This window comes from Camelus dromedarius, chromosome 11 (genome assembly GCF_036321535.1).
Source record: "Camelus dromedarius isolate mCamDro1 chromosome 11, mCamDro1.pat, whole genome shotgun sequence".
In the NCBI taxonomy this organism is placed as follows: domain Eukaryota; kingdom Metazoa; phylum Chordata; class Mammalia; order Artiodactyla; family Camelidae; genus Camelus; species Camelus dromedarius.
In genome coordinates this window covers 6,561,648-6,588,457 of record NC_087446.1, presented here as the reverse complement: position 1 = coordinate 6,588,457, position 26,810 = coordinate 6,561,648, and the positions used below count along the sequence as shown (strand labels likewise).

Here is a 26,810-nt window from a genome sequence, read left to right as displayed (position 1 = left end):
AGTCTGGGGGGGAATCCCAAAGGCTGCTCTCAGTGAGCAGCAAGTAGAGGCCCCCAGGCCCTTCCCTGCACCTGGAGCTGGTCTGAAGGACTGAGCAGGAGTCGGGTAGGCAGAAGCCTCACTCCAGGACCAACAGGATCCTCCTCAGTGTGTGGGCTGGAGGCCTGTTGGTTAATTAATCGAGATCTGTGGTTCTCTTCTCAGTCTGAGCTGAAGCTTGGACACGCAGGAGCGAGGAAGGAGCAAGGGCCAGCCTGGGTGGCCTGGAGGGAAGGAACACCCGGGCCAGAGAACCTCGGACAGGCCCCCATTCAGTTCCGAGCCGGTTTCTCCATCTGTCAAATACCACATGCGAAGTCTTATTTGAACTCGACTCAGCTCTTACACCTCTTGAGAAGGCTTCTCTGACCCTACTGCCCACCATCTGGGCCACAGTTGTTGGCCTCCTGTATCAGACTGGGAGCTCCCCAAAGGCTGCACTCGTGGCCCCAGAGCTCAAAACAGGGCCTGGCATGAAGTTGGGGGTCTTGGAGTTGGACCTCCACCTGCCTCCTGCATAGCACCTGGGTATGGGGCAGAGGGGAGGAGAGCAAGGCGCGGGCATCACTTCTGCCACCTGGCCGAGAAAGATGCTGCCTCAGTGGTCCACAGCCAGTAAGACACCCAGCCCCCTAAGAAACCTCAGAGGGACCTCTTCATTCCTGCACCTGCTGTCTAGGGTAGGCGGCAAAGAGTCTGCCGGGCTGTCCTCACACCATTGTGGCAACAGGAGGGACCCCAAGGGAGGCCCTGCACCCTCCCGGACCCCCGTAAGTTGCCACCCCTTCCAGGCACCCCCCACCCAGCTGTCAGAGCGGAGCTGGCAGGCCTGCGACAGAGGGAGTGTCGGGCTGCCCCAGGTGATGACACAAGGTTGGGACAGCAGCTTCTCTGCAAGATGGACTGTCTCTTACAGACGAAGACAGGGTCACAGTGCCCACATGGAGGGGGGACTCCAGGTACTAAGGGCTTGAGAATGGCTTGCTTTAGGCAAAAAGTTACTCAGTGTCCACTGTTGCTACACATGACTTTATTTGTGAAGCCTCGGGCACAGCCCAGACACTTAAAGAGCACACGGGGAAAGCAGAGGGTGTCACAGGGCATCTCCAGCGCAGCCCCGCCCCGCCCCGCCCCGCCCCAGGTCCCTAGGGGTGCCCGAAATGCAGCTCGGGCATCTGTGGGCCCTGCCTCTGCCCCCTGGGCTAGAGAACAGGTTTGGGCCTGCCCAGATGCCCCTCCAGCTTGGCCCCCAGGTAGGTCACAAACATCCTAGCAGCCAGAGGAGGGCCCACTGGGTATGGAGCCAGCACCATCCAGGCAACTCCAGCTCCTAGACCCTAGTGTCTGCCCCCTGGCTTCTCTTCCTGTCCACAGTGTGGGTGCCAGGGTCCTGCCCTCTGCTGACCACCCCACAGCCCCACCCACTACAGTCTCTGCCCCTCAGGCTGAGGGGTCAGCACAGCAGGGATGGATGGTAGGGCAGTGGTGGCTGCAGGACCAGGGCTTGGTGACAGGAAGCAGAGGCAGCCATAGAGTGAGCAGCCCCAGGCAGGGCATGAGTACACCCAGCCACAGCGCGGGGTGGGAGTGGGTGGGACAGCGCAGACAGCAACTCCCCAGCTTTGGTGCAGCCCCTGAGGGTAAAGACGACAAGGTGGGTGGGGACAGCCGTCAGGGCCTGGAGCCTGCACGCAGATCATCAGCAGAGTGCCCTCAGATGGTGGTGAGTTTAATGGCAGAGCAGCCTGCAGCCCTTCCACCTGGGGGCCGGCTCCCCTCCAGTGGGACCAAGGCCAGTCCAGCAGGGAGACATTGAAAACTCAAACCCTGACAAGAAGCACACATCCGCACACATGCCACGCCAACACACGTACTCAGAAGACACGACACACGACAGAGATCCCCGTGCTTCTGGCTAGAGTCCTCCATTTGAGTCTCTTCCCAAGTTACTGGTCCAGGCCGAGGGATGGGGAGAGGCCCGCCTTGCATCTAGACTTTGTACAGCGTCTGCAGTAGATTGTGGCGGGCAAAGGAACAGGATTCCAGGGCGCCGTTGGGCCTGTGGGGAAAGAAGGGTAAGCAGGCGGGGTGGGGACACTCCCAACAGCATGAGCTAAGGCCCAGGGACTGAGACAGCATCTCCTGTGGTGGGAACAGGTGTGGGGAGAGTGCACCTCGCTGGGGGGAGAGGCGAGGCTGCAGTCAGCTCTGCTTTCCACAAGGGCCGGTCCAGCTGCAGTGGAAGGAGGTTTGGGTGCGGGGAGCGTGGTGGAGTCCAGCCTGACTGAGGAGGCAGTGCTGTGCAGACGGAACTCAGACACTGTGGTGGCAGAGGCCAGGGCACCAACTGGGTCCGGGAGGCCGGCGTGTGTTCCTCACCCCCCACCCCATCTAGGTTGCCCCGCCACTTACTCATATGCTGTGAGCACCCTGACTGATGGCCTGGACCCCACCTATGTTACCTGTCCCCCAAGGCCCTTCCCCAGCCCCGCCCCCCACCCCCTGCTTGGATTCACCAGAAGCGTGGCTGGTCAGAACCCTCAGAGACAACCTCGCCCCCACCCCCGGGTTGGGCAAATGCAGAGACTGAGGACTGGGGAAGGCCACACAGGGCCTCAGTGAGGACAGGGACAAGCCAACCAACCCATCCCTGCTGGCCCTGGGCCTGTGGTCTGGAGGCTCCTTTGTAGTTGACTGCGGCCAGTGCCCCACCGTGGCCAGGACCCTTCAAGATGAGGGCAAGGTTTCTATGTCTCTGGGCAGCAGGCTTCCCCAGGAAAGGGGCTGTGGCTGCAGCAGGCCCCTTCGGGCAAGGCTGCTGAGGGAACGGACACAGAACTGCTCCCAGGCACGGGACAGGGATGGGCAGCAGGACTGTGGCAAATTCCTCATCTGCCCCAGTGCTTGCTCGTACCTCATCTGGAAAATGGGGGCCACCGCACGTCCTCTGTCTCTGTCTCTCAAGGAAAGACTGTCCCTGAGCCCTGCATCCTCACAGGGGTGGTGACTCAAACACAGATGCCGAGAGCCCAGGAGGCGTGTGGGCCTCTGACACACCCCAGTGATCTGGCCAGGAAGCCGCAGCTGACCAGCACTGGCCACGTGAGCTGACGAGGGCACACTCACTTGGTCATGAACGCCAGCAGCAGGGGTGCAAGGGCCTTGGGGAAGTAGTCCTGCTGCACCATGTGATTCAGTGCCATCAGAGGGCCGTACAGGTTGGCAATGGCCTTGACCTTGTCTTCACTCTGCAAGGGAAACATACAGCAAGAAGCAGGGTGAGCTTCCAGGTCACTTGGCAGACCCCAAGTCTCATCCAGCCCCTGCTGAGAAAGCCCCTCGGGCAAGGTCAAGCTGAATCCTGTCATGAAGGCCGAGGCTACTTAAGCAGACCCAGGCCCCACCGGACGGGTGGGTGTGGCCGGAGCAGCCTGGGGCACGCTCCCTCCCTCTCCCTGGGCCTGCACTCCCTCCGGCCGCACCTTGAGCAGACCCATGTGGATGAGGAGCCGGGTGAGGAAGGTGTTGGAGTTGAAGGAGGATGAGCTGAAGGCCTTCTTCATCAAAGCATCTGCAAGGCAGAAGCAGCAGAGAGTCCTAAGGGCATGCAGCCCTTAGGACTAAGAGAACACAGGCTGGGTCCCGTCTTCTGCACTAATCAGGAGGTGAACACAGGGGTGGGACGTGGACACAGGTACCAGACTCGGAACAGCTAGCACCAGGGGAAGGGCTCGACCTGCTGACTGTTGACACCCTGACCCTTCCCTGTCCTGGCCTCACAAGTAGAACAGGCTTGGGGACTTTGCACAGCTGGGGCAGAGATGAAGTGAGGCAGCTTGCCCTGGGGGAGGTCTTAGCCATTCTGTGGAGGTGAGGGGGGCAGTCAATGAGGAACAGGGCAGAGGAGGGGCCACGGGCCAGCAGGGAAACAGAATTCAGGTAGCGTGTTCCCACAAAAGCCCAGGGATTGGGCTCTCAGGGAGCAGACATGGGGACTCCCACCAGGCCCTCAGCCACCTACCCAGCCTCGTCTCCCACTGACTTCCCACCTCAATGCCACCCAAAGCACACCGATCCTGGAGAGGGCACCACGTGTGTTCCCACTCCTTTCTGTCCTTTCCCATGCGCCGTGTCCCTCACCTGCAGGGCCCCGCCTCCCCTCTCTGCCTGGCCCAACCAGGCCACACTCGGAGGCTCAAACATAAACAAGGTGAAAGGTGACAGGTGCTCGTAATGGAACTGAGAGAACAGGGTGGCAAGAGAAAGTCTTGACAGGACTAGAGATCCTGGGAAGCCTTGTGGAAGATATAGGGAGAGCAGGCATCCTCCGTGCAGGGTGGAGGGGACCATGTATGTAAAGGCTCAGAGGTGGGGACAAGGCTCAGCTCTCATAACCCCTCCTGAGAGGCCCGCCCCCACGAGGGCCTCGGGGCTGGGACTATCTGACCTTCCTGCAGTGGATGTCGCCTGGCCCAGGTTCTAACGTATTGACCTGTATGGCTTTGGGAAAGGCCTCAGTTTCCCCATCTGCAAAAAAGTGAGAGGAGCGCTCTGGCCTGCTCTGGGGCAAGAAGCCAACAGAAGAGCAGGTGGGAGGAGAGCAGCTCTGTCACGAGCCGCGGGGCAGACAGGTTCCAGGAACTATGTCATCTGAACCCTGGAGCAGCAAAGAGGCAGGAGCTAGCCGAGCCGAGCCCCACCCAAACATGTTACCTACTGCATCCTGCACTGCCGTCCTCACTGTGGCTTCATCCTTGAACACAGAGGACACCTTCAGGAAGGCGGAGACCACCACCTCCGGGTCGGACGTGTCAGTCTGAGAACACAGGAGACAATGGCTGGTCACCCAGGGGCCAGAGCCCAGGGCCTAGGCACACAGTGGAGACATGCCTTCTGGCTAGAAGAGGCCTTGGCAAGATGTGGGCTTCTGGTGGGCAAAGACAGGTCCTGCCTGGCCCCATGCTGTGCCCTCAGAGCCCAGTGTTGGCCTAGCTACTGAGGCCAAGCTGCACACACACAGTGAGAGACAACGCCTTAAAAGTCACTATCCCTGTGACCCAGTGATCCTTCCTGCAATCTAACCTGATGAAATAACCCAGATGGCAGACAATATCCACATGCAAGGAAACTTTTCACTGACAACAGAGAAAAGTGGAAATAATGTGAACCCAGAGAAACAGTGGATTGTGATGTGCTACATCCACTCACTGAGAAAGGGCATCAGAGGAGCTCTACTGATGCAGGAAATGATGAGTGGCGCTAAGTGAAAAGGTGGCCCACACAAAGGTTTGTAGCACATAATCTCAAATAAATACAAAAGGGAAATAAAAAAGCCAAAATATCAAGCCAGCCCTGAGAGCGGCCCCTTTTATTTCTCTATACAGACACACCTCGCAGGCGCTGAAGGTTTGGCCCCAGACCACTGCAATAAAGCGAGTCACGTGAAGGTTCTTGTTTCCCAGTGCACGTGAAAGTTACGATCACTTATACTGTAGTCTACTAAGTGTGCAACAGCATCGTGTCTAGAAAATCCACATACGTACCTTAATTAAAAAACACTTTATTATTAAAAAATGCCAACCATCATCTGAGCCTTCAGCAAGTCATAATCTTTTGGTTGGTGGAAGGTTTGAAATGCTGTGGGAATTACCAAAATGTGAGAGAGACACGAAGTGAGCAAATGCTGCTGGAACAATGGCACCCACCGACTTGTTCGACACAGGGGTTGCCACAAACCTCCAATTTGTAAAAAAAAAAAATGCAGTCACTACAAAGCACGATAAAACAAGGTGTGCCTGCACCTATCATTTAACCTCTCTGAGCTTCAGCTTTCCTCATCTGTAAAACAGAATAAAAGGGTCTACATTCCAGGCTGCCAAGAAGGGTAAATGAAACTATGCCCAGTGCCCAGAGCAGCAGCGGGCAGACAAGAGGAGCCGCACGATCTTCTCAGGATGATGGATGAACAACCCAAACAACCAACCACTGAGGCTCGAGCGCAGACACAAGCAGCGCGGGACTTGCACAGGGGTTCTGGGCAGGACAGCCGGTCTAGAAGCCACTGGTCCTACAGAACATGCGCAGGGAAGCCCGGGAGTGTGTGAGCACACAGGGGTGTCCTGGGAAAAGTCCCCAGTCCTAGCTGTCAGACGTGCCTCAGGCCTGCCCCTCCTCGCAGCCCGAGCCTGTCCGCAGTCTAACCACTGGAGGTGACAGATGTACTGGTCACGCTCATTTACATGTGTATGTATTAAAAAACCCAACACGTGGCAGCCTCCGCGCCCCACGCTGACGGTGCCCCTCCCAATCCCGTGCTCTGCTTGAACCTTTCTCCGGCAGCTCCCGGAGCCAAGGCCCATGCAGGCCCGGCGTCGGAAGCGCGGTTACCTGCTGGGCTAGGAGCACGGAGCTCTTGGGCCCGAGGCGCAGCAGCTTCTCCGAAGAGGGGAAAGCCAGAAAGGTGGAGACATCAGCGGGAGGCGGGGAGGACAGGACGGGAGCTGGTTCCTGGAGACGGGTGGCACAGGTGCTCTGTAGAGGTCCGAATCCGGACTCCTCTCCCAGAACGCAGGCCCCTCACTCCAGCCAGTCCCGGCTCAGAGCCCACAACTCCTCCAAGCTCCCCACGGGGCGGGGCCCGCGGATGCTCAGAGCCCACAACTTCCCCAAGCACCCCCAGGGGCGGGGCCCGCGGATGCAGCCGCCTCTAGGGCGGGCCAAGCCACCTCCCTCGGACTTCAAGAGCTGGGTGCGGCCAAGCCGATCCTCGCCATGACATGCGATGCTCCAGAAATGACTCTGGGGCCTAAGTGGACCCCACTGGGAACTGGAGTCTCATCGGACAAGTACTGCTGGCGAGCGCCAGAGTGGCCCGGAGAACTAAGGACATGCAGCCATTTACTGAACGGCTTCCATAAAACTGGACAAGAAGCCAAACTCAACGTAGTGCGGGGGTCCAGGTCCAACCCAGAGTTCTCCAGAAGCTTTATTTGGGAACCTATGAGGGAACAGATATGGCAGCCCTGACTCTACCTGCCTCCCAGTCAGGAAAGGGACCCCAAGTGTCCAAGCTGGGTCACCAACCCAGCCCAGTCTCTGGTAATGGGGCCATCCCTACAGGTCACCAAGATGGGTAGGAAAAAAATAACTTCTGTTCAAGATTACGTTTTATCCTATCTTTAAAGAAAAACTTATATACATTTCGACCCCCAGAATGGTTGAAAATCCACTTTTAACTTGATAGTCGGTCCTCTATCTGTGGTTCCGTACCCGCAGTTTCACCCAACTGCAGATCACGTAGCACTGCAGTATGTATTTACTGAAAAAATCCACATAGTGGACCTGCAGTACTAAAATTCATGTTGTTCAAGAGTCAACTGTACAGCGGGGAGGGTACAGCTCACTGGGAGAGCGCATGCTTAGCACGCATGGGGTCCTGGGTTCAATCTCCAGTACCTCCATTCAAAATCAACCAACCAACCAACCAACCAACCTGCTCACCCCCTACAAAAACAAAATGTGAACCAAATTTCATTATTTAAAAATAAAAGAATAAAAGTTTTTTATTAAAAAAGAGTCAACTGTACATAACGTAGCAGCATTATGTATATGTTACAATTTACAAATGTGTAAACACATCTATACTGAGGTAAACGTAAGTAAATGTAACTACGTTGGGAAGACTTTCTCCTTCCCACAGGAGTGTCCAATCAAAACTAGTCTGCAGCCACTGTGCCTAAGTGGCTTCCACACCCACTACTCCCATGAAGATGTCTCAACATCAGGGGACAAGGGCTCTGATCTGCAAACATCGACTCACCCCACTGTCAGGATCCAGAATCTTCCTTGATGGTGTGGTTGGCTCCTCTTCTTGCTCTCCCTTCTGTGGCTCTTCCTCCTCCTCCTCTTCCTCCTCCTCATCCTCCTCTTCATCTTCTTCCTCCTCTTCCTCCTCCTCTTCTCCTTCCTCCTCCTCATCCTCGTCCTCGTCATCCTCACCCTCATCATCACTGCAGATGACAGCTGGCTAAAGCAGACCCTCTCTGCCTGGTGGCCCAGCTGGCACCGAGAACCCACAGACCCCAGCTGGGTGGGAGCCTGCAGGGGGCAAGGGAAGCAGCTGCTCCCAGGGTGGGGATGCATGGGGTCACCAAGGAGCCATCACTCACTTCTCATCACCCAGGAAGCCCACGCTGTGGACAAGGAAGAGCTAGATTTCATCCCTGTCCCAAAGGAACCCACAATCCCACTGGGGAGACAGAAAAAAGGAAGAAAACTGTCTGTCACAGCTGGGGCCCAGGGCTCGGCAGGAATACTGCCCAGGCTGAGACGCTCAGGACTGTGCCACCCACACCTTGCTGACCACAGGAAGCTATGGTTAAGGGCGAGAGGCTTCCCTGCCTTGAGGAAAGCGGTTCCATTCCTCCTGGACTGGGGGCCCTCTGAGCCCCTCTCTGAGTCCCTAGTTCCTAGCAGCACACAGAGACCAGGCCTGGGGGGACAGGGCTGAGGACTCGACAGTGAATGAAGCCAACCTGAGATGAGAGAGGCAGATGGGGACAGGTGCCGATGGCCCAAACCGACTCCCATCCAGACGGAGGAGGCAGCCCCCTGCCATCCCACTCTCCACCTCCTGGAACCCAGGAAGCCCCGCTCTCCAGCGTCATCTCCTCCTTTCTGCGGTCAGCCTCTAAGGCTGGTTCCAAGAACAATTCGGAGCCCGCCCCCATCGCTACCCTGGCCTCGCTGCTGCTGCCCCACCTTATCCGTTCACGGCAGATCAAAGATCATCAGTGAGGGGAGGAGACAGCTCAGTGGTAGAGTGTGTGCTTAGCATCCACAAGGTCCTGGGTTCAATCCCCAGTACTTTCATTAAAAAAATAAATAAATAAAAGCCTAATTACCACCCCTCCCAAAAAAGGGTCAGGGCCTCCCCAACTCACCCACCCCTAAAGGTGACTGTTCTCAGCACCTGACTTGTCCCTTCGCTTAATGTGTAACTCAATTATTCCACATCATTCCTTGATCCCTGGTCCCACTACAATGAGGTCCCATGAGTCAGAGACCTTGACTGTCTTACTCTTGCACCCCTGGTGTCCAGCCAGTGCCTGGCACATGAGCAGGGCCTCAGCCAATGGTTTCTGAATGAATAAAGGCAGAAACAAGTGAGCCACTGACCCAGAGTCCCCTACCTGAGGGACGCCAGCACCCTGGCCATGCTGAAGCCATCCAGCACTTCCTGGAGCTGCTCGCAGCCCTCCTCTCCCAGGGTGTTGCCTGTTCGCAGGGGAGGGAACAGAGGGTCAGGAGGGGGGCCAGGGCCCACTGGGCAGGCCTGTGCCGAGGCCACCAACCCATTACCATTGAGGTCCAGTTTCTCCAGCTCGGCCTTGTCCACCATGGCCTCGGCAACAGACAGAGCAGCATCTCTCTTGATTTCACAGAATGACAAGTTCAGCTCCTAAAAAATAAGAGGAAGGAGTAGATAGAGGCAGGCAGAAACATGGGCCAGGAGGCCAGCTTCTACTCTGAAGCCTCCGTCTCCCCAACGTGGGTGTAGGGCAGGCGCTGTCCTCCAGCCGGGCAGACTAACACCCACAACAGCAGTCAGGCTGGTCACCCGATGACGTGCCAGGCACTGAATAGGTGTACTCAGTCTGTACTATAATGGCTCACATCACTCCCCTCCTCCTCTTTTAAAAATGAAGAAACTGCAGCTCAGAGAAATGATGAGACTTGCAGTCACAGAGGGAGGATGTAGAAGTGGGCCAGGAACCCAGGCCCATCTGCCTTTACAGACCAGGTGGACCAGGTACCGCCACCTTCCCCCACAGCGGTAACCCCAAGTCTGGGGGAGCCTGGAGCCTCGAGGGAGGATGCAGGCGGCCAGCTGGCACCTTCAGCTTCGGCAGGCCGCCGCGGACAGCATCTGCAATGGCCACGGCGCCCTTGGAGCGAACAAGGCAGTCCCCGAAGTTGATCACCTCCACCTGCCGCAAGGTCTTCAGCGTCTGCGAGGAGGAAGTGAGGAGCAGGGTCAGGGCCCTTCTCCAGCCAGTGCCACACCCCATACTGGTCACCACACCGTCCTCTTCCGTATCCAGTCTGGCTACGTCATCAGCTCTTCTCACCACCTCTGGGTTGGCCTCTGGCTAAACCCTCCTTGGTGGCTCCCTATTACTTATGGGAGCAGGTCCCAAGGAGTCAGCCAGGCCACAAGGCCTCGCCTCCCCCTCAGCATCTCCTCCAGCCCTCACACACACCTTGAACTCTGGCCATTTCAAAGCAAGACCAAGCAGGGCTCCCTCCCATGCCTGGGCCTCCCACATGCTGCTCACGCCTCTGCCCGAAAACACCCCTCCACCCGCCTTGTCCAAAGTTCACTTGTCCTGCAGAACTTGGCCAAATGTGACCCCTTCCAGAAAGCCTGCCCGAGTCTGATTGGCACTTCTCTGCTTACACCCCATAGCAGCCTTCTGGGGGGTCACAGAGCCCTGCGAGGGTGATAGGCACTGTGGAGCCCTCCCATCTGGAGGCCCTGACACCGAGCCAGCCACCGTGCTCCCCACTCTGCGCTGCCACTGATGAGCCACTTCCTCCCCTCCTTGAACCTGGGCTCCTGAAGGCAGAGTCTCTGACTCCACTCTGTGTGGCCCACACTCAGCACAGGAAGCTGGGCTGGGGCTCAACAAACAGCTGATGGAAGAATCAATGAGGAAAATAGCCAGGCTGCAGCAGCCTCCATGGAGCCTGAGAACAAACCAGCACCAAAAGCTGGGGCTGCACGGAGGCAGCTCAGACACGCAGAGCTGCCCAAGAAGGGCACGGGGAGCTCGTGACACACGGTCCGTTTTGGATGTGTTCACATGGTCAAGTTCACGGGGACACACCAGGTGGGTGGGGATGGGGACAGAGCAGCCAGACCCCATCTGCTGGGGCCTGATCTGGCCCCGCCGCCCCGCCTCACCTTGGCCATGGCCACAGCGCCCTTCTCAGTGAAGGTGTTGTCATTCAGGTTGATGACCCGCAGCAGGGGGTTGATGGCAAAAGCCTGGGCCAGGGCAGTGACACCAGGGTGATTGATCCCATTCTGTGGCATGTGGACCTCCTCCAGAGTCCCGATGATCTGTGAGGGGTAGAAGGGAGAGAGATGGGCCCTGAGGCCAGGGTCAGGCCCAGTGCCAGTGACATCCTCAGGCAGGAGGGGAGGGGCTTGTCCATGAACGTTTTAGGCACAGGTGTCAGAGCACGCTTTTAGGAACAACTGCATCTGATCCTCTCCACAACCTCATGAGGAAGACCTACCCAGGATTAGGATCACCACCAGGTGGAGAAGACTAGGGATCAGAGACGGTAAGTAACTTGCCCGGTGTTACATGGCTCTGAACACAGGCTTCTTAGTCTGGTACCGTCTGTGCTATGGGGACCCTGAGCTCTGGCCTGACAGTCAGCCATGGCTCTGCTACACACGATGCAGCTCCACGTGGCCTTTCTTTCTTGGGGCCCTCCCGCCTTTTTACACAGTATGACTGGCATCCCCCATGCCACGTCCTTTTGTTGGGGTGAGGAAGGTCTAGCTAGCCCTTTCTCACCCAGGCCTTTTGACACTACCTTCTCTCTGCCTGGAATACTCTGTCTCCTTATTTTGTTGGTATTTTCTTGATAGGATGATTCCCAGTGCATTCGACAGCTCTCATTTTGGATGCCTCCGCCCTCAGGAAGGCTTCCTGGATTCCCCACCAGGCACAATCCAGCACTCTTCCTCTCTGCTCTCAGGGCACCTCATCCTTCTTCTATCATGGTGTCCATCACCCTGCAGTATCAAAGCCACCTTCCTGTCTGCACTCCATCAGCCCGTGAGGTCTCGAGAGGCCTAAGACCCAACCTCCACTGCTACCCGGGACTGAGGACGGGCCTGGCGTAACACTGCACCCGGGTGCCTTTTGTTGTCCTGAATGCCCAGCACAGCACGGAGGGTTCACAAATACAGGCAGGCCAACTGAGGCACATGTCAAGTCAGGGCCTCTTAGTATTTTCTGTGCCATGGACCCAACAGGCAATCTGGTAAAGCCCCTGGACTCCCCACTCTGGATGTTTTTAAATTTTAAGCTAAATTATATAGGATAACAAAAGAAATCAATTATTGGAAGACAATTACTGAAATATTTAGAAAACTGCCCAAATGTGTGATGTGGTACCATATGTATTTCTTGAGCCAGTAAGTAACAAGAGCTGGGTTTACTGTTAAGTACCCTTAACGTATGAGAAAAATATTTCCATATACCCATAACGACTATTATTTGACTTGAAAGCATCTGTGATTTCTCCTGGTAACAAAGTCACAGGAGTTTCTAAAGCTGCAGAGGTTGGCTGTCTGCATCCACAACAGAAGGCGTTACTGTACCGTAGCTCTGTTAGTGATGACAATTGTGCAGTTACCCCCAGCCATGTTCAAAGACTCCCTGAATTCTATCCATAGTCCGGGGGGCCCCTCAGACCCAAGCCAAGCCCCCCTTCCAAGAGCACAGAGCACGCCTGCTGAAGGCCCGGCACAACCGTGACATAACCCTGCTCCCAGCACACGGAGGGCAGCAGCCGGGCAAGGGGTGCAGAAGGGGCATGATCTTTAACATCGCCAGGTCTGCAAGGTACCCAGGCTCCTCCAGCCCCACAGGAGGTGGCAGGAGCCCCCTCACTGCCAGGCGTCCAGTAAGACACCAGGCCCTTCTCCCCTGCAACGTCCACTGGCTTGAGGCAGGTGACCTTCGGCAGGTGGGGCATTTGAAATGGCAGGACCGTGGGGGATGATGCTCTGGCCTGAGTATGGTTACTGCTGTTAGAACAGTTTGCTGGAGAAAATGTTTAAATTAAGAGAAGAGGGAGACTCCAAAGTTCCTAGCCCCATGGGGCAAGTGCGGCTCTCTCACCACCAGACTCAGCAGTGTCCTGGGGGCGGGAAGCAGGGCAGCTGCGAGGAAAAGGGGCAGCAGAAAGAAGAGTAAGGGACATGGACACGCTTCACTGTGGCCACAGCTCCTACCCTCCTCCCCATCTCAAGGGCAAGTCTGCCGGCTCCACTTCCACACCCCGCCTGCTGGAGCCAGAGACGGCCACCCTGAGCCAGACCAACAGGGGCCAGGCTGTGGTCAGCACTCACACGGCTCGGGCACCACCACTCCAGCTTCTGAGCCTGGAGATGTCACTCACACAGTGCTGCCAATTCACCCAGGGCGCTAGATCGCGCAACCTTTCAGACACTCATGACAGGAGTTCTGGCCTGCTCTAGGGTGAGCCAGCAGCTTAGAGAGGGCAGGCTATTGGCCCCTGGTCTCTCAGCTAAGTTCTAGAGCTGGGAGACACACCCAGGGCCCTCCGCCTGCTGCTGACCTTAGCCCGCCTCAGGGCATGGTGGGGCAGGTGGGCAGAAACCACTCACCCCAAAAGCTTCTGCTAAGGCTGTAGCTCCATCGTTTTCCAGACGGTTTCTGCCAGCCACGAAGACCTTCAGGGCCAGCGGCTTGCCCTGGACACTGGATTTCCGATGACACTCAGTCAGAGCTGCTGCCAGGATCTGGGGGGAGAGGCAAGGGGCTCAGGCCATATGCAGGAGGCCCTGGTCGTCAACATGCTGTGCCACCTGCTGGTGGTGGGCGTGGAGACAAAGGGCTGCACAAAAGCACAGCGGTCACACCTCATACAGCATCGCGCAGATACAAGAGCTCTGACATCCACCACTCCATTTGTGGGTCCCCTCCCCCTGCGGTGTTTAGCCCCATGCTAAGAGATGGGGAGCCCAAACCCAGGAGCAAGAGACACCAACACTGAGCGGCCACTTCAAGACTGGTCCTGGGGAAGGGGCTTCACAGTCAGCTCACTTTGCTGTCAGAAGCCCTCTGTCGGGTGGGGATCATGACGATTCCCACTTTCCAGCTGAAGAAACTCAGACTCAGAGAGTGACAGAAACTTTCCCATAGAAGCTAAGCAAGTGGCAGACTCTGGACAGAACTCAAATCTTCTGGCACCTCCTCCACACTCCCCAACACCTGAGGGCAGCTGGCTGAGACCACAGACCCGCCGCACCCATCCAGTACACGCCTGTGCTCAGACGAGCCACACTGCGGGGTCTCAGCTACTGGGGGACAAACCTAAAACTTGGTTTGCCCTGACGCTGAGGTGGTGCCAGGAGATAGCCTCTATCCCAGGGACACCGACAGAGCAAGAGTTCAAAAATATCAGTCAGTTGGCGGGCTGGAATTGGAGAGACCAAGGTAAATGAGACGTAAAAGATTCCCAGGAAGTGCAGCAGGAGAGAAGGAAGATTACAGAGTGCTACCAGGTCCTGAGCGCTCTCAGCAAAGGTACTTTCTTCCCTTCCCGTTTGCCTGGGAGGCAGGTGGCACTGGTCTCTACAAACATGGAAGCTGAGGCTCAGAAAGGTACGCCAATCAGCCAAGGTCCCAGAGCAAAGACACGGCAGAGCTGCCAGGTCAGCTGACTGCACACAGCTCTGTCCTTGGGGAACATGGGGACACCACTAGCCTGGCTCCAAGACGGCAGAGACCATGGACTTCTGCTGTAGGCCAGCCTCTGAGGAACCTTTGCAGAGGCGGCTCTCCCAGCACAGCCCACTCTAGGTTGGGCTGATGCAAACATTCTTAGGTCCTAACACATCCAGCTTCTTGCCCCACGAGACTGGAGGAAGGCTGGCTGAGACAGGCACGGGGGCGCACCCCTGCTCTCCCTCCCACGGACGGCTGATGGGACATCTTCAGGGGACGCCTCTCTGGCTCCTCAGCCTGGTCACTGCGAGCATCACACAGGCTCCTCCTGCTGCTCTGACAGAGCCACGTGCATGCAGGTTCAAGTCCCACATCAGTCCCACACTGGCTACATCATATGGGGCACTCCACCCAAGATCGCTAAGATCAAGTATAGTTATCTGAAAAAAATGGGGGCAGGCATCATCCACCTTTCAGTATGGGTGAGAGAACTGAGGTAAAGCCTGTAACATATCTTCAAAGAGAAGACATCCCCCTTCGCCGTCAGTTCCTACGTCCCAGCCCTTTGCTCCTTTTGGTCAGAACATGAGGAAGGAGGATGAGAATGCAGACTGGTGCTCAGCCTTTCTAGAATCTGGGCCTAAAGTAGCCAGAATGGACCAAGAAGAGGATAAACAGGGCTGGCCTCCCTTGGCGCCTTTCTGCTCTGACCAGCCTGACTTGCTGGCAGGACGGGGAGGCGCCCTGGGGGAGGCCCTGACCAGGAACAAAGGTGAGCCGTGCCCGGCCTCCTGGAGTGGCTTCTCTTTCTGGGCTCCCTCCCCCACGTGCACGCACCAGGCCTTACGTGGCTCTGCCAGCTGTTCTGAGAGCACAGCAGGTCTAGTGCTGCCCAAGCCCTGCGTTTTGCAGAGCCAGCAGGTTGGAGCACGGATGCAACACTGCCTCTGTGTTGCCAGGGCAACACAAGAACTGAGGATGGTTGCTTGGCAACCCCACCCTCACATACTCTATCTCCTCTCCCCACTGGCCACAGGCTGCAGCCTGAGGCCTTCCTCCTTTGAAGAGAAAAACAACAGGCCAACCATCCCAGACAGTGGGTGGCCAAGGGCACATACTTCAGACAGATGCAAATGCAGGGAAGGAGGTGGAGGGACCATGGGGACACGGGGGAGGGGCCGCTGCACCCACCTTGCCGCCGCCGATGCCCATGCCGCAGTTGTTGAGCTTGAGCTCGTGCAGGGTGAAGCAGGCAGAGCTCTTAAGCAGGGCCTCGAAGCCTCGCACGCCGTCAGGCCCAAACGCGTTGTCACTTAGGTCTAGCTCCACCAGCTGGGCCCCGGCTGTGATGAGTCCCTCTCCTAGTGAGATCTGGGCACAGAGGGGCTCCCATCAGTTTCACAGACACAGGCCAGGCGCTGCTTCTGTGCCAGGCCCTCCCTGCCCTCAGGGGACCCCCAGGCTGGTAGGCAACCGGCAGACACAGACCATTTCAGCAGAGCTGACCACATTAATCGGACTGGAATCCCTGCAGAGGGCTCTTAAGTCAGATGGGGCATGGGGCTTAGTGTATGCGGAGCTGTCGGGGAAAGCTTCCTGCAGGTAGGGAACTTGACCCAAGCCGACCTGAGCCCCAGGAATGAGGAAATGGAAAAGAGAGGCAGAAAGAAGGCACCAATGATGGGAACCAAAGCAAAAACAGTGGTATCGGAGAAAGGGAGGGCCACAGCAGGCCATTCGCAGAACCAGGTCAGGAGGGAGCAGAATCTCAGGGTGCGGGGAGGGAGGTGCCAGGACAAGACGGGAAATCACGCAGGAAGCAAGAGCCATGATGCTTGTGGGCAAAACCACTGAGCTCAAGAGTGGACCCTGGGAAGTCTTGGCTGTACTTCCTATCACTGGGCCTCCCAGCCTCACAGGGACCCCAAGTCCTCACTTTCTGGCTCCTCCTGCCTGCTCGTCAGGACAGAGGAGATGCTGTGCTTGCCTGGCTTCCACTTCAGCATCTCAGGCCCCCACAGGGCAGTCTCAGCCTCCAGAAAGAAGAGGCTGTGAGAAAAGTCTCAGGAACTACTTAAGGGGTCCCTGCGGCCCAGGGACAGAGCAGAGGTCTCATTCACTCACCAGGGCGGGCGGGATCTCAGACCGCAGCCTCCCCGTGAACATGTCGCTCCAGTGGCATCGCTTTGGAAGGAGGAAGAAAAGAGTTAGCTGAAACCCTTGGAGGCGGCCTTCGGGCAGCCCCTCTTCTCATGGACCTGGACTACTGAGCACTGAAGACTGCTTCATTTGGGCTCTGTCAGCTCTGATTGACGCCGACAGGACCTGGACGCTCCCAAGGACCATGGGGATCAGAAGTGTCCCACCCTCTGGTTCTCAAGAAGGGACATCAGGTTGAGCAGGAGGGGACTGGCCCCGGGCCCCACAGCAAGGCAGTGGCAGGACCAGGATCCAGACGCCTGGCCGGTGCTCCTCCCCAGCACTAGCTTCCCACTGTGTGGGCCACAGTGACACGTGAAGTGATTTTGGGTGTGACCATCTCTAGTAGGCAGCCTCAGCTTGGGGTTGGTGGGTCTCAGCTGCCTCCCCACCTCTTGCTTATCTGCCTTTTTAACAAAGGGAGCGCAGGCTTCGGGCTCAGAGCCTTTAATGGCAATGGCACCCAACTGGAATTTAAAAACACTCTTTTATTCCCTTTACGGGAAGGGACACCATTTCCCAGTTATACAAAGGATCATGTTTGCTTTTAAGTTACTTCAGTGAGCGGACTTAAAAGAAATAGGTAAATGTCACAAAGGTAGTGGCTACAGGACTGGGTCATGTGTCACTCTGGCCAGCAGAGTCTGGCCTCCAAGCACACAGCCCCGTCCTCTGACCCTGGTCGCTGTGTCCACCCACATATCAACTCTGGCAGCTCTGGCCCTTCCCGGACCAAACCTGGGGATGATGGGACACAGGAAAAGCACTTTCCCTGAAACCCAGTCCTTAAAATGCATGAACTAAATTCAACCTTAAGTACTAGGGAAGTTGGTCTTCGCAGAAGAATCCTCGTATCTTCCAATAAAGCGAATCACTAACACACCTGGAGACGTGCTAACACACAGGTTTCCTGAGTGAGTTGTGCCTGCACACAGGTGCTCGGGGCCAGAACAGGCAGCCACAGCCTGAGCACCAGAGCCCCTCCCAACAGTGGCATCTCATCTCGAAGCTTCCCAAACCCAACTGTGATGGGCTGAAGGTCAGTATGGGGCTCTGGGGCACAAGGCTAGGTTCTAGCTCTGACTTAGCTGATCTCAGGCCGGCCACTCCCTGTCAATGACCTCTGGTATTTTATCTTTGAAACAGGCTTTAAGCCTCAATGATCTCCAGGTCGGCAGCAGAGCAGTCAAGAGGCTGGGCTGATACCTGGGCCCAGCCCACTCCGGAGACGTGACCCTGGGCCACACTCTCCTCATCTGTCAAGACCTTACTTGTGCAGGTGTCACAACAGTGGAGGTGACACCTTGCCCCACATCAGTATGTGCCCAGACCAATACTGGTGTCAAGGGCAACTCTGTCCCCGCCGCTGCCCCGGCTCAGGCCCCTTCCTGCACAGAAGCAGGCTTCAGACAGCAAGATGGGGCTATTTAAGGCACAGGGTCTGCACAGGGGACAAGACACATGCAGTCCCCCCACTGGTCAAGCTCTCTCACTACACCAGCTTGCACGTGGCTGCTATGTCAATCTCTCTGGTAGGAAAAATTCCTCTTCATAAAGCCCAGGCTTGGAGCTGAGTCTAGCACAAGGCAGTGTGATGCAACAACTAAGGTGGTGACGCTGAGGTTAGAACCCTGGCCCTTGGACGCCGAAGCTCAACAGCTACAGCCTCCAGGCCCAGGCCACCTCTCCTCTGTTCCTGTCCTTCACAGGTCCCCGGGGAGAGCTGGGTTCTTTCCTAGGAAAGTATCTGGTGCTCAGGAAGGGACAGGCCCTGGGCAGGAGAGCAGGAACAATCACTGCCTCGGCCGTCTGTTCACCTGACCTCGATCTTCCCAACCAAACGAACACCAAGGGCCACTGTCACCTAGCTCTGGGCCCGCCCTGGGTGAAGCCACCCTGTATCCTCTCACAGCCCCAGCCCCGTTCACCTTCCCTCTCAGAAAGCACGGTGGGCCAGAGAAAGAGCACTGGACTTGGGAGTGTGAAATATGGCCCGGCCACTGACAGCCCCCGAGCTTCGGTTCCCTTGACTAACAAAAGGGAGACACAGCTTTATTATTTGAGTCACTGTGAGGTTAAATGTCACATGCAGGAGAGCCTGCACAAGCCCTGCCGTGTCCCCACTGAGAGCCATTTCCAGTCTGGAAAGCAGGCCTCTCCCCCTCGTGGCTCTTCAGAGGCGTTAACACACTGGGGGTCCCTTGAAGGGGAGCAGAAACAACATCCTCCTGACACTGTGACCATGTGATACCCCACTTTTCTCACAGAGCATCTTGAAGAACTGGTGTTCAGAGGAACCCACCTTGGGACACACCAGAAGAGAGGAATCTGTGTCAGCCAAAGAGGGGCACCGCTTGGGTCTAACTTTCAAGAAAGAGCTGCCAGTCAGCTGTGAGAAGGGCAGCTAACTGGCTGCCCCCGGAAAGCGGCTTTCCAACCGGCCACAGTATCCGAGCTGAGGTCTGGCTGCTTCTGCCCAACAATATCTTCTTCTACAGGGCGAGCTCTGCCCTGGAGCTCCCGCGCGGCGGGCTGGGCGTGTCAGGACAGCCTCACAGTCTGAGACTCTGGCCACTGATTCTGCCCCTCTGAGTCCTCACAGGTCCCAGATCCACATCCCTGTCCAGTTCTGCCTCGTCCCCTTCCTCTCACACGTGCTCCCCAATCAAACTTACAACCCTAACACATCTCAGGGTCTGATGCTGGAGGACCGGGACACATCACACAGGGAGAGGGGCCCCTGGCCAGAGCTGTGTTCTGGGGAGGCCAGAGCGAGAGGAGCTGCTCACAGGGACCACCCACAGGGGTCCGGGAGGGCCTGGACACAGGTGTCGGTTGTGGGGTGAGAGCGGAAGCTTGTCTGCTCGGGGACCAGTTTGCGCCTGCTCGGCCTGCAGATCTCACCTTCAACTCCGACTTCTTTTCCAAGGCTTTGGCGATGACCCTGGCTGCTTCCACACCCACCGTGTTGCCCTCCAGACGCAGAGCCTCTAAGCCATCAAATTCTTCAATCTCTTTAATCACGTCTTTGGCTGCCCAGGACCAAAAAACAGAACCTTAAGACTTTAGGAGTCATGAACAGCTGAAGCAGGAGCTGAGGCCCAACGACCACCGGGTCACTCAACATCAGCGGCCACAGCGCACCCACCGTGTGCGGGCCCTGGCTCGCCAAGGCGCTGCGGGCAGGCTCGCAGTCCGGCAGGGGACCCGGCTACACAGACAAGCCCTTGGTAACAAGTGTTGAAACAAGGTGTGTATGAAAGGCTTGAGACCTAAAGGAAAAGAGGACCTGGCTGCTCTGGGTGAAGAAGGTGCTCGGGGCACCTTGTGGGCTGTGTGTGCGGAGCCTCCCAATGAGAGCACACCAAGCCAGGCAGGGAAAGGGCACCCAAGTCTGAGGCCAGTAGGCACAAGGGCATGACGGCACGAATGCTTTCAGGGCTAAATGATGCATGTGTGGGGAGTTCACTTCTGTACTGTCTTATTATGAGAAAAAATTCCAGACAACCTAAATGTCCATCAACAGAGGATAGATTAATACAGACAGTTAAACTAATGTCACTATGAATGGCAACACAGTATTTACTTGACTTGAAACATAATTATGTTACAGTGTTAAGTGAAAAATGAGGTTATCCAATGGTGTTTGGTCTGATCCCACTTTTAAAATGTTGTATGCATTCTCAAACAAACACACCAAGGTCCAGAAACCAAACGCTAGAGCAGTTATCTCTAGGCAGTGGGATTCTGGGTGAATCTGTGTTTTTCCATCATCTGCTTAATATATTCTCAGTGCATCAGATTAGAAGTCAGCTCTTAAAGTATCTGTAATTATGATTCCAATTACTTTAAGAAAAAAAAAAGGAAATCAGCTATGTTTAGGTAAAAAAAAAAAACCCATCAAAACTAATGGTAGTTACATCCCTAGGCTGTGTTATAATGAAGACACTTTTTCCTCCTTCTTTCAATGCTTCTGTATTCTATAATGAGCATATATTAATTTTGCAATCTAAAAAAAGCACACAGGTTACATGAAAAACAAATCTCGTCTGGCTGGCACAGGATGGAGGGGTGACAGGGAAGAGAAGGAAATGAGGATGAGACCGAAATGGTGAGTGTGACCTTTTCTAGGTTACACGACCACAGAAGGGTTGTCAGAAAGGCTGTGACCTGCAACCTGTATGGGGCTCCCTGAGAAGCTGTCGGTGCTGGGGCCACGCAAACCCCTCCTCCCGCTCCCCTCAGCCACAGCGCACTTCCTCAGGAACCCTCCCAACCAGGTCAACCTCCACTCCCCAGCTTCCACAGCCCTGATCCCCCATGTGTAGCTGCTACAGCTGTACACTCACCTGAATGGTTACTGGACCACTATATAGAGACTCCAGTACCACCTCCCTTACTGGGTCCTGAGTTCCGTGAACAAAGGGATGCTCTTTGCCTCTGCTAACTACCACGTCCCCCAGAGATGACACTCAACATTCTCCACCAAGTCCACTGAGGTAGTTACCGTCAGGTCTAGTTTACAACTAAGCGAGCTGAGACATGGGGAGGATAAGAAAATGCCTACTAAGGTCACACAGTGACCAGCATCTACTTCACGACAAGGAAGGCTGGACAGGTACGTGCCCATTTTCTAGAAAGGGAAGCTGAGGTTTCAAGGAATGAAGCCACTCTACCTGGGAGTTCAAGGAACATGGCAGAGCTGAGCTGCAGACTGGTTTTCCAAAACGGAACCTATGTGCTGCTCCCCAAAGCCTGGCTTCTGTGCACAACCTTGAACTTCATGCAGTGCCCCCGCAGAGAAGCCCCTTGACCCCTCTCCCCACTCCGGAACTGCAACTCCACAGTCCCAGGTGTCCAGGTCTCCTCTGCAGCTGGCACTCAGGGCAAAGGGCTGGGGTGGCCTCTCGGCCCTCTGGAAGACTTGCTTCACAAGGGAGCCCCGCCGACCTCTAGGAATGGCCGGGTCACCAGGAGAAAGGAGGGCTGCACAAGGGAATGTTTAAACAGTCTTTAGAAGCAAGGCGACAGAGATGCCAGGGCCCCAAGGGAAGGCTTAACTTATGGTGTGTGAGTGACACAAGTGCCGAGACCCAAAGGTACTGTGCTCGCCTCAAGTTCAGCCTGGAGAGTCACAAGGGCAGAGTGAGCTCGGAAGGAAAAGCACTAAAACGGGAAGAGCCGGGACAGAAGGGGGCGGGGTCACAGTTGGGCTGCTCCTCTCACTTGATGGTCCACGCAGGCGGAGTCACACGTAACTTAAAAACAGGTGAGGGATGAGCCCCAAGCATCCCTGAATAACCAAGCATCATGAGGCTGGGTGGGTTTTCTCTCTTCAGCCTCTACGGCCTCACACAGTAACCAGTCCCAAGTGCTTATTACTCTGCCTTGCAAGGCCTTTCTTTGGTGCTTAAATGGCTCACTGGGAGACAAAAGGGCCTTGTTCTCATCATCAGCTTCATGGCCTCCCCGCCCAGGCCCCTGCCCTCCCCGACTTCATCAGCTCACTCCCAGGCAAGGTACAGGCCTTTTCTGGGCCCACAATTAGGCCACCAGGCCCCTCAGTACAGCATTCAAGGGTCTCGGCCCCAGGCTCCCAATGAGATCAAGCCCACTCTATGTGTCTCAGCTCCTGGGCCTAACTCATTGGTCCTCCCTGCCTACAGTGCCCTTTTTCCTTCAAGGACAGTTCAAATACTACCTCATCCTTGGAGACGTCTTGGGCCCTTCTAAGCTAAAAGTGATCCCTCTCCCCGACCTTACTCCCAGGTGCATGTCTCAAAGCCTGTTTCACCTTCTCCCTCATTGTTCCTGTTCCAGGTTAGGAGCTCCTCACTGGGGCTGGAAGGGAGGCATAATGTCCAGTCTGTGCTAGTGAAGTGGTTAAATGCATGGATTTTAAGACTAGACAAACCTGAATTTTAATCCCAGCTCCACTACTTATAGCTGTGCCCTTAGGAAAGTCATATTACCTCCCTGTGCCTCAATTTTTTCAATCTGCAAAAATGGGGACGAAAGCTACCTCGAGGGCTTTTGTGAGGATAAACTGAGATATTCTTTGTACGGCACTTACATACAAGACTGCCTGACACAGTGTTAAGAGCAACATTTAATAGCTAATTCACATTAACTGAGCTGAGCTGAATGTCTACTGAGAAGCACCGGAACAGGGATTCAGCTGGACCTCTGCTGAAGTCCTGGCTCTGCTATTTACCAGCTGTACGACCTTGGATAAATTACTAAAGCCTCCCAAGTCCTTTTGCCTTATTTATAAAATGGCAACACTTTTACCTCCCTCCCTCAGGGATGACGCAAGGATCAAAAGTGACAGAGCACAAGGAGGAACTCTCAATTTTAAGGCCGTATAGAGAAGTCAGGAGCATGCATCACCACACTCCCAGCAACCAAGGACTCTAGCCATCTCTGACCCGGTGGAGGGGAGCACAAGCCTGCCTGAGCACCATGACAACCAGGCAAGTCCAGACCAGTTTCCCTGGTTGGGCAAGAACTTCAAGAAGCCTTACAGGTACTGTCAGAGGTAACGTTCCTTCCAGATGCCAGGAGATTCGGGGTTGATCAGTGCCGGCCATAGCTTGGCCAGAGATGGAAAGACACAGTCTGCATTCTGGTTCCTAGTTTTCTCCAGTCCTGATGCCTGTTCACATACAGGAACACCCACCCCTCTTCTAGGGGCATTGACTTGTACAGACTAGACCTCCCAAGAGGGCCTGGGTTGTTGTTTTAATGCAGCTCCCTGGGGGCCTCAGCTCTGACGAAGGCAACAATTCCCAGACCAGCTCTGGATCATGGGGGTGAAGGTGAGGGTGGATCTGAAGTCAGAAGTCAGGGCTCTAACTTTGGACTGCCTCTAACTGTGGTCCCTCATTGCCTACCATCCCCTCCTAGAGATAAACGGGCCCTTCCCACCTGCCAGGCTGAGCTCTCACCAGCAGGGATGCCCACCAGGTGTTGGTAGGCAATTCACCTTTGAGCCTCACTGTGAAATGGGCCCAACGATCATTCACGGAATCACTAGGACAAATAATTTGACAATGACGATAAATGGGCCTGACAACAGGAAGAGCAAGCGCCTACTTGCTTACTCCCCTTCCTCCCTGGGCCAACCCACACAGGAACTCACCATCTTCCGCAGTGTTGAGTTTGAGGCTCTTGCCCTTGAAACTCAGCTGTCCCCCGGCCACCTGGGTTTTGGCCAGCGTCTCTGCCAGCTTGGCAATGTCTTCTGAGGCCATGTTGGCCAAGTTGGTGGGCTCCCCTGGAAATCTGCAAACTGAGGAGGTCAAGGTTCCATTAAGAGAGAGTAGTCTCCTGGGGCCCCCAGGTTGGGGAGGGCAGGATAGGACTTCAGCCATTTCAGTTGCCTGACCCCCACCTCCCCCTGCTAAGGAAATTTCAAGAGCTAAACCATTGGGAGAAAGGAAAAGAGCATGAGGGAAGGAACAGTTCTAAAAATGTGGAAGAGGTAGAAAGAACACAGAAAAATCACATTTCAGTTTCTGAAGAGTTACCATCTCACTACTACAAGTCCTCCTCTGCCCAACTGCCCCAGCTGGGACACCAAGCAAAGCCATGGGAGTCAACTACTTCCTGGGTCCCCAGTGAATGGCAGTCAAGTCCCAGCCCAATGGCTGTGAAGAATTTGCCCAAAGCACACACCTGCCTGATCATCTTGGCTGCTCTCTGTTTGAGGATCCCATTCCTCAAACAGGACAGAGATGGCTACGGGATCCAGGTCATCCATCCCAAGGAATGCCCCACCACCCACGCTGGCATGACTCTGGGGGTAGGGCACAGGGGTCAGCCCAATGCACACCTGGTTTCAATCTTGGCCAGGAGAGTGGGCAGCCCATGGTGGCCAGACCTCAGGGGTTCCTAGGAGACCAGAGATCTCTACATCACAACAGCTACCATCATAATAGATCAGGGAAAGAGTTGCTGAAAAAAAGAGCTTCCAGCCTGGAGTTGAGCAGACTGGCAGAAAGGATCACTACATCTCCCCAAAGAAGAATGACAGGTAATCAGGGAAGACCAAGGATATTCAGTGCTTTAAGACAATGATTAAGAAGAAAAATATGGTGAAAAATACAAAAATGAATATATATATATTCACATATGACTGAATTGTGCTGTACACCAGAAATTGACACAACATTGTAAACTGACTATAACTCAATAAAAAAAAAAAAAGGCAGAAAAACAAACTAGAAAAGGGGTAAGGAGGGGTTTTTTTGGCAGGGGGAGCTACAATTTAAAGTAGAATGGTTAGAGAAGGTACTGTTAAGAAACAAAGATATCAGGGATTGGGCCCTGCAAATATTTGGGGGAAGAGTATTCTCGCAAAGGAAACAGCAAATACAAAGGTTCTTATGGAGGAAGGGGAGGGTGGGTAGAGGAACTGTAAGGAGGCCAATGGCGCTGCAGCACAGAGAAGAAAGGAGAAAGAGGTAAGAGATGAGAAAAGGAAATTAATGAGAGGCCTAAGTCACCATGGCCATTTTAAGAAATGTGGCTTTTACTGAGTGACAAGGAGAGTCACTGGAGGGCTTCTAGCAGAAGAGAGACCACGATGTGACGTATGTTTTGACAGGATCACTCTACCTGTTGCGTAAGGCAGGGTATCTTCAAGCTGCTCCAAGAATGAGGGGATGAAATTGAATAAAAATTAGCCTGAAACCCTCCCCTCCACCTCTTGAAGTTCTGGAATAGGACAATTTTAGGCTAAAAGTGTGGTGGTGGGGCCTCCAGATGGAACACGAACACAGTACTTCTCAGATGAAGAAGGGTCCATTCTTCAGTCCAGTAGGTACACACGTACACACACACACATCATCCACTATAAAGACTAAGAAACTGGCGCACAGAGAGGAGAACTGATTCGTCCAAGGTCTGCACAGGGACAGCGGCAGAGCGAAGACAAACGGTAATTATACATTTTCCTTCCGGGAAGGAGTGCCGCAGATTTTCACAGGTGCGCATCCACCGCTCTGGCGAAGCGTGAGCAGTGACTCAAGCCGGTCCCGTGGACTGCGGCCCCAGCCCAGGCCCTTTGCGGGTGTGGTCCTATTGGGAGGCGGCGGCGGGGAAGCGACGCGCGAGTTCGGGCCACAAATGACAGGCGGGCAGCACCGGAGCCCCATCCGGGATCCAGGGCGGACGCGCACCGCCCCCAGATGACACCGACGCTAACAGGAGACGCCACTGCTGGCAACTGCGGGCTGGGAGGCCCAGGCGGGCCCGATGCCCTCTCTGAGCCTCAGTTTCCCCACTTATGAAAAAAGCCAGCGCCACCCAGCTCCCCTATTCCCACCGCCTCGGCGATCGGCCGTGGAAGGCACAGGGAGAAGACCGAGGGGCCACGCAGGAAGCGCTCCGGAGCGCCACACCCTCCTCGCTTAGTTCCAGGGCCGCGCCGCCCCCCGCCCCCATCCCAGGCAGATGACAGAGAAAGGAAAGGGACCCCGACCCTACCGTAAACAGGCGGCGCTGCCGCGTGGGGCAACCGAAACGCGCGTGTCCGCCTAGCGGGGGAGGAACTGATTTAGGGTCCGGGTCAGGTCAGGTCGGGGTCGCCTCTCCGAGTCCAGCAGTCCCGATGCCCAGCCCGCTTGTCCGGCAGCTCTCCCGGCGGTTCTCGCCGCTCGCGCCCCCGACACCACCTGCTCCCCGCACGGCAGCGGATGATGGCGGAGGAGGAGGATTTTGAAAGCCGGCAGTTTCTTTCCCTCTATTTGATTTGTTGGAGGCCCAGGACGGCTTCCTTTTCCCCTGCGCGCGTGGCCTCTCGGGTAAGGTAGTCCAGTTCTGAGCGGGGCGCGGCGGGGCGCAGCAGGACAGCGCCCGAGAACTACCATGAGGTAGCCGTGACGTACCTCATCCCAGAGCGCCGCCGCTGGTCGCTCTTTGCCCTCCCTTTTCGGCTTCTGGCTCTTTCTCCGGGAGGCCACTGGGCGGTGTTTAGCCGCGAGCTCCCACGACGACTACAATTTCCAAAATGCCTTGCGGCGCTACCGTCTCAGCCCTTCCGGAAAGGTTACGTTCACGTAACTTTATTGA

The 26,810-nt window shown here is 55.7% G+C and overlaps 1 protein-coding gene across 2 annotated transcripts; it reads right to left on the bottom strand.

Moving 5' to 3' along the window:
- Nucleotides 1-1,049: 1,049 nt before the first annotated feature.
- On the bottom strand, nt 1,050-26,471 carry RANGAP1 (Ran GTPase activating protein 1). Of its 2 annotated transcripts, XM_031463333.2 has the most exons (16): nt 26,226-26,470; nt 23,878-24,027; nt 19,641-19,768; nt 16,662-16,721; nt 15,729-15,908; nt 13,475-13,609; nt 11,006-11,164; nt 9,936-10,049; nt 9,400-9,499; nt 9,231-9,315; nt 7,859-8,048; nt 6,427-6,546; nt 4,753-4,855; nt 3,522-3,610; nt 3,166-3,287; nt 1,050-2,098 (listed from the first exon to the last, which is right to left on the bottom strand). In XM_031463333.2, the coding sequence occupies exons 2-16, from the start codon at nt 23,987-23,989 to the stop codon at nt 2,029-2,031; spliced, it is 1,767 nt and encodes a 588-aa protein (XP_031319193.1). In that variant the 5' UTR covers nt 23,990-24,027; nt 26,226-26,470; the 3' UTR covers nt 1,050-2,028. The 2 variants fall into 2 exon arrangements, with proteins under 2 accessions (XP_031319193.1, XP_031319194.1); XM_031463334.2 differs by lacking the exon at nt 6,427-6,546 and having other exon boundaries at nt 26,226-26,471.
- Nucleotides 26,472-26,810: the final 339 nt, after the last annotated feature.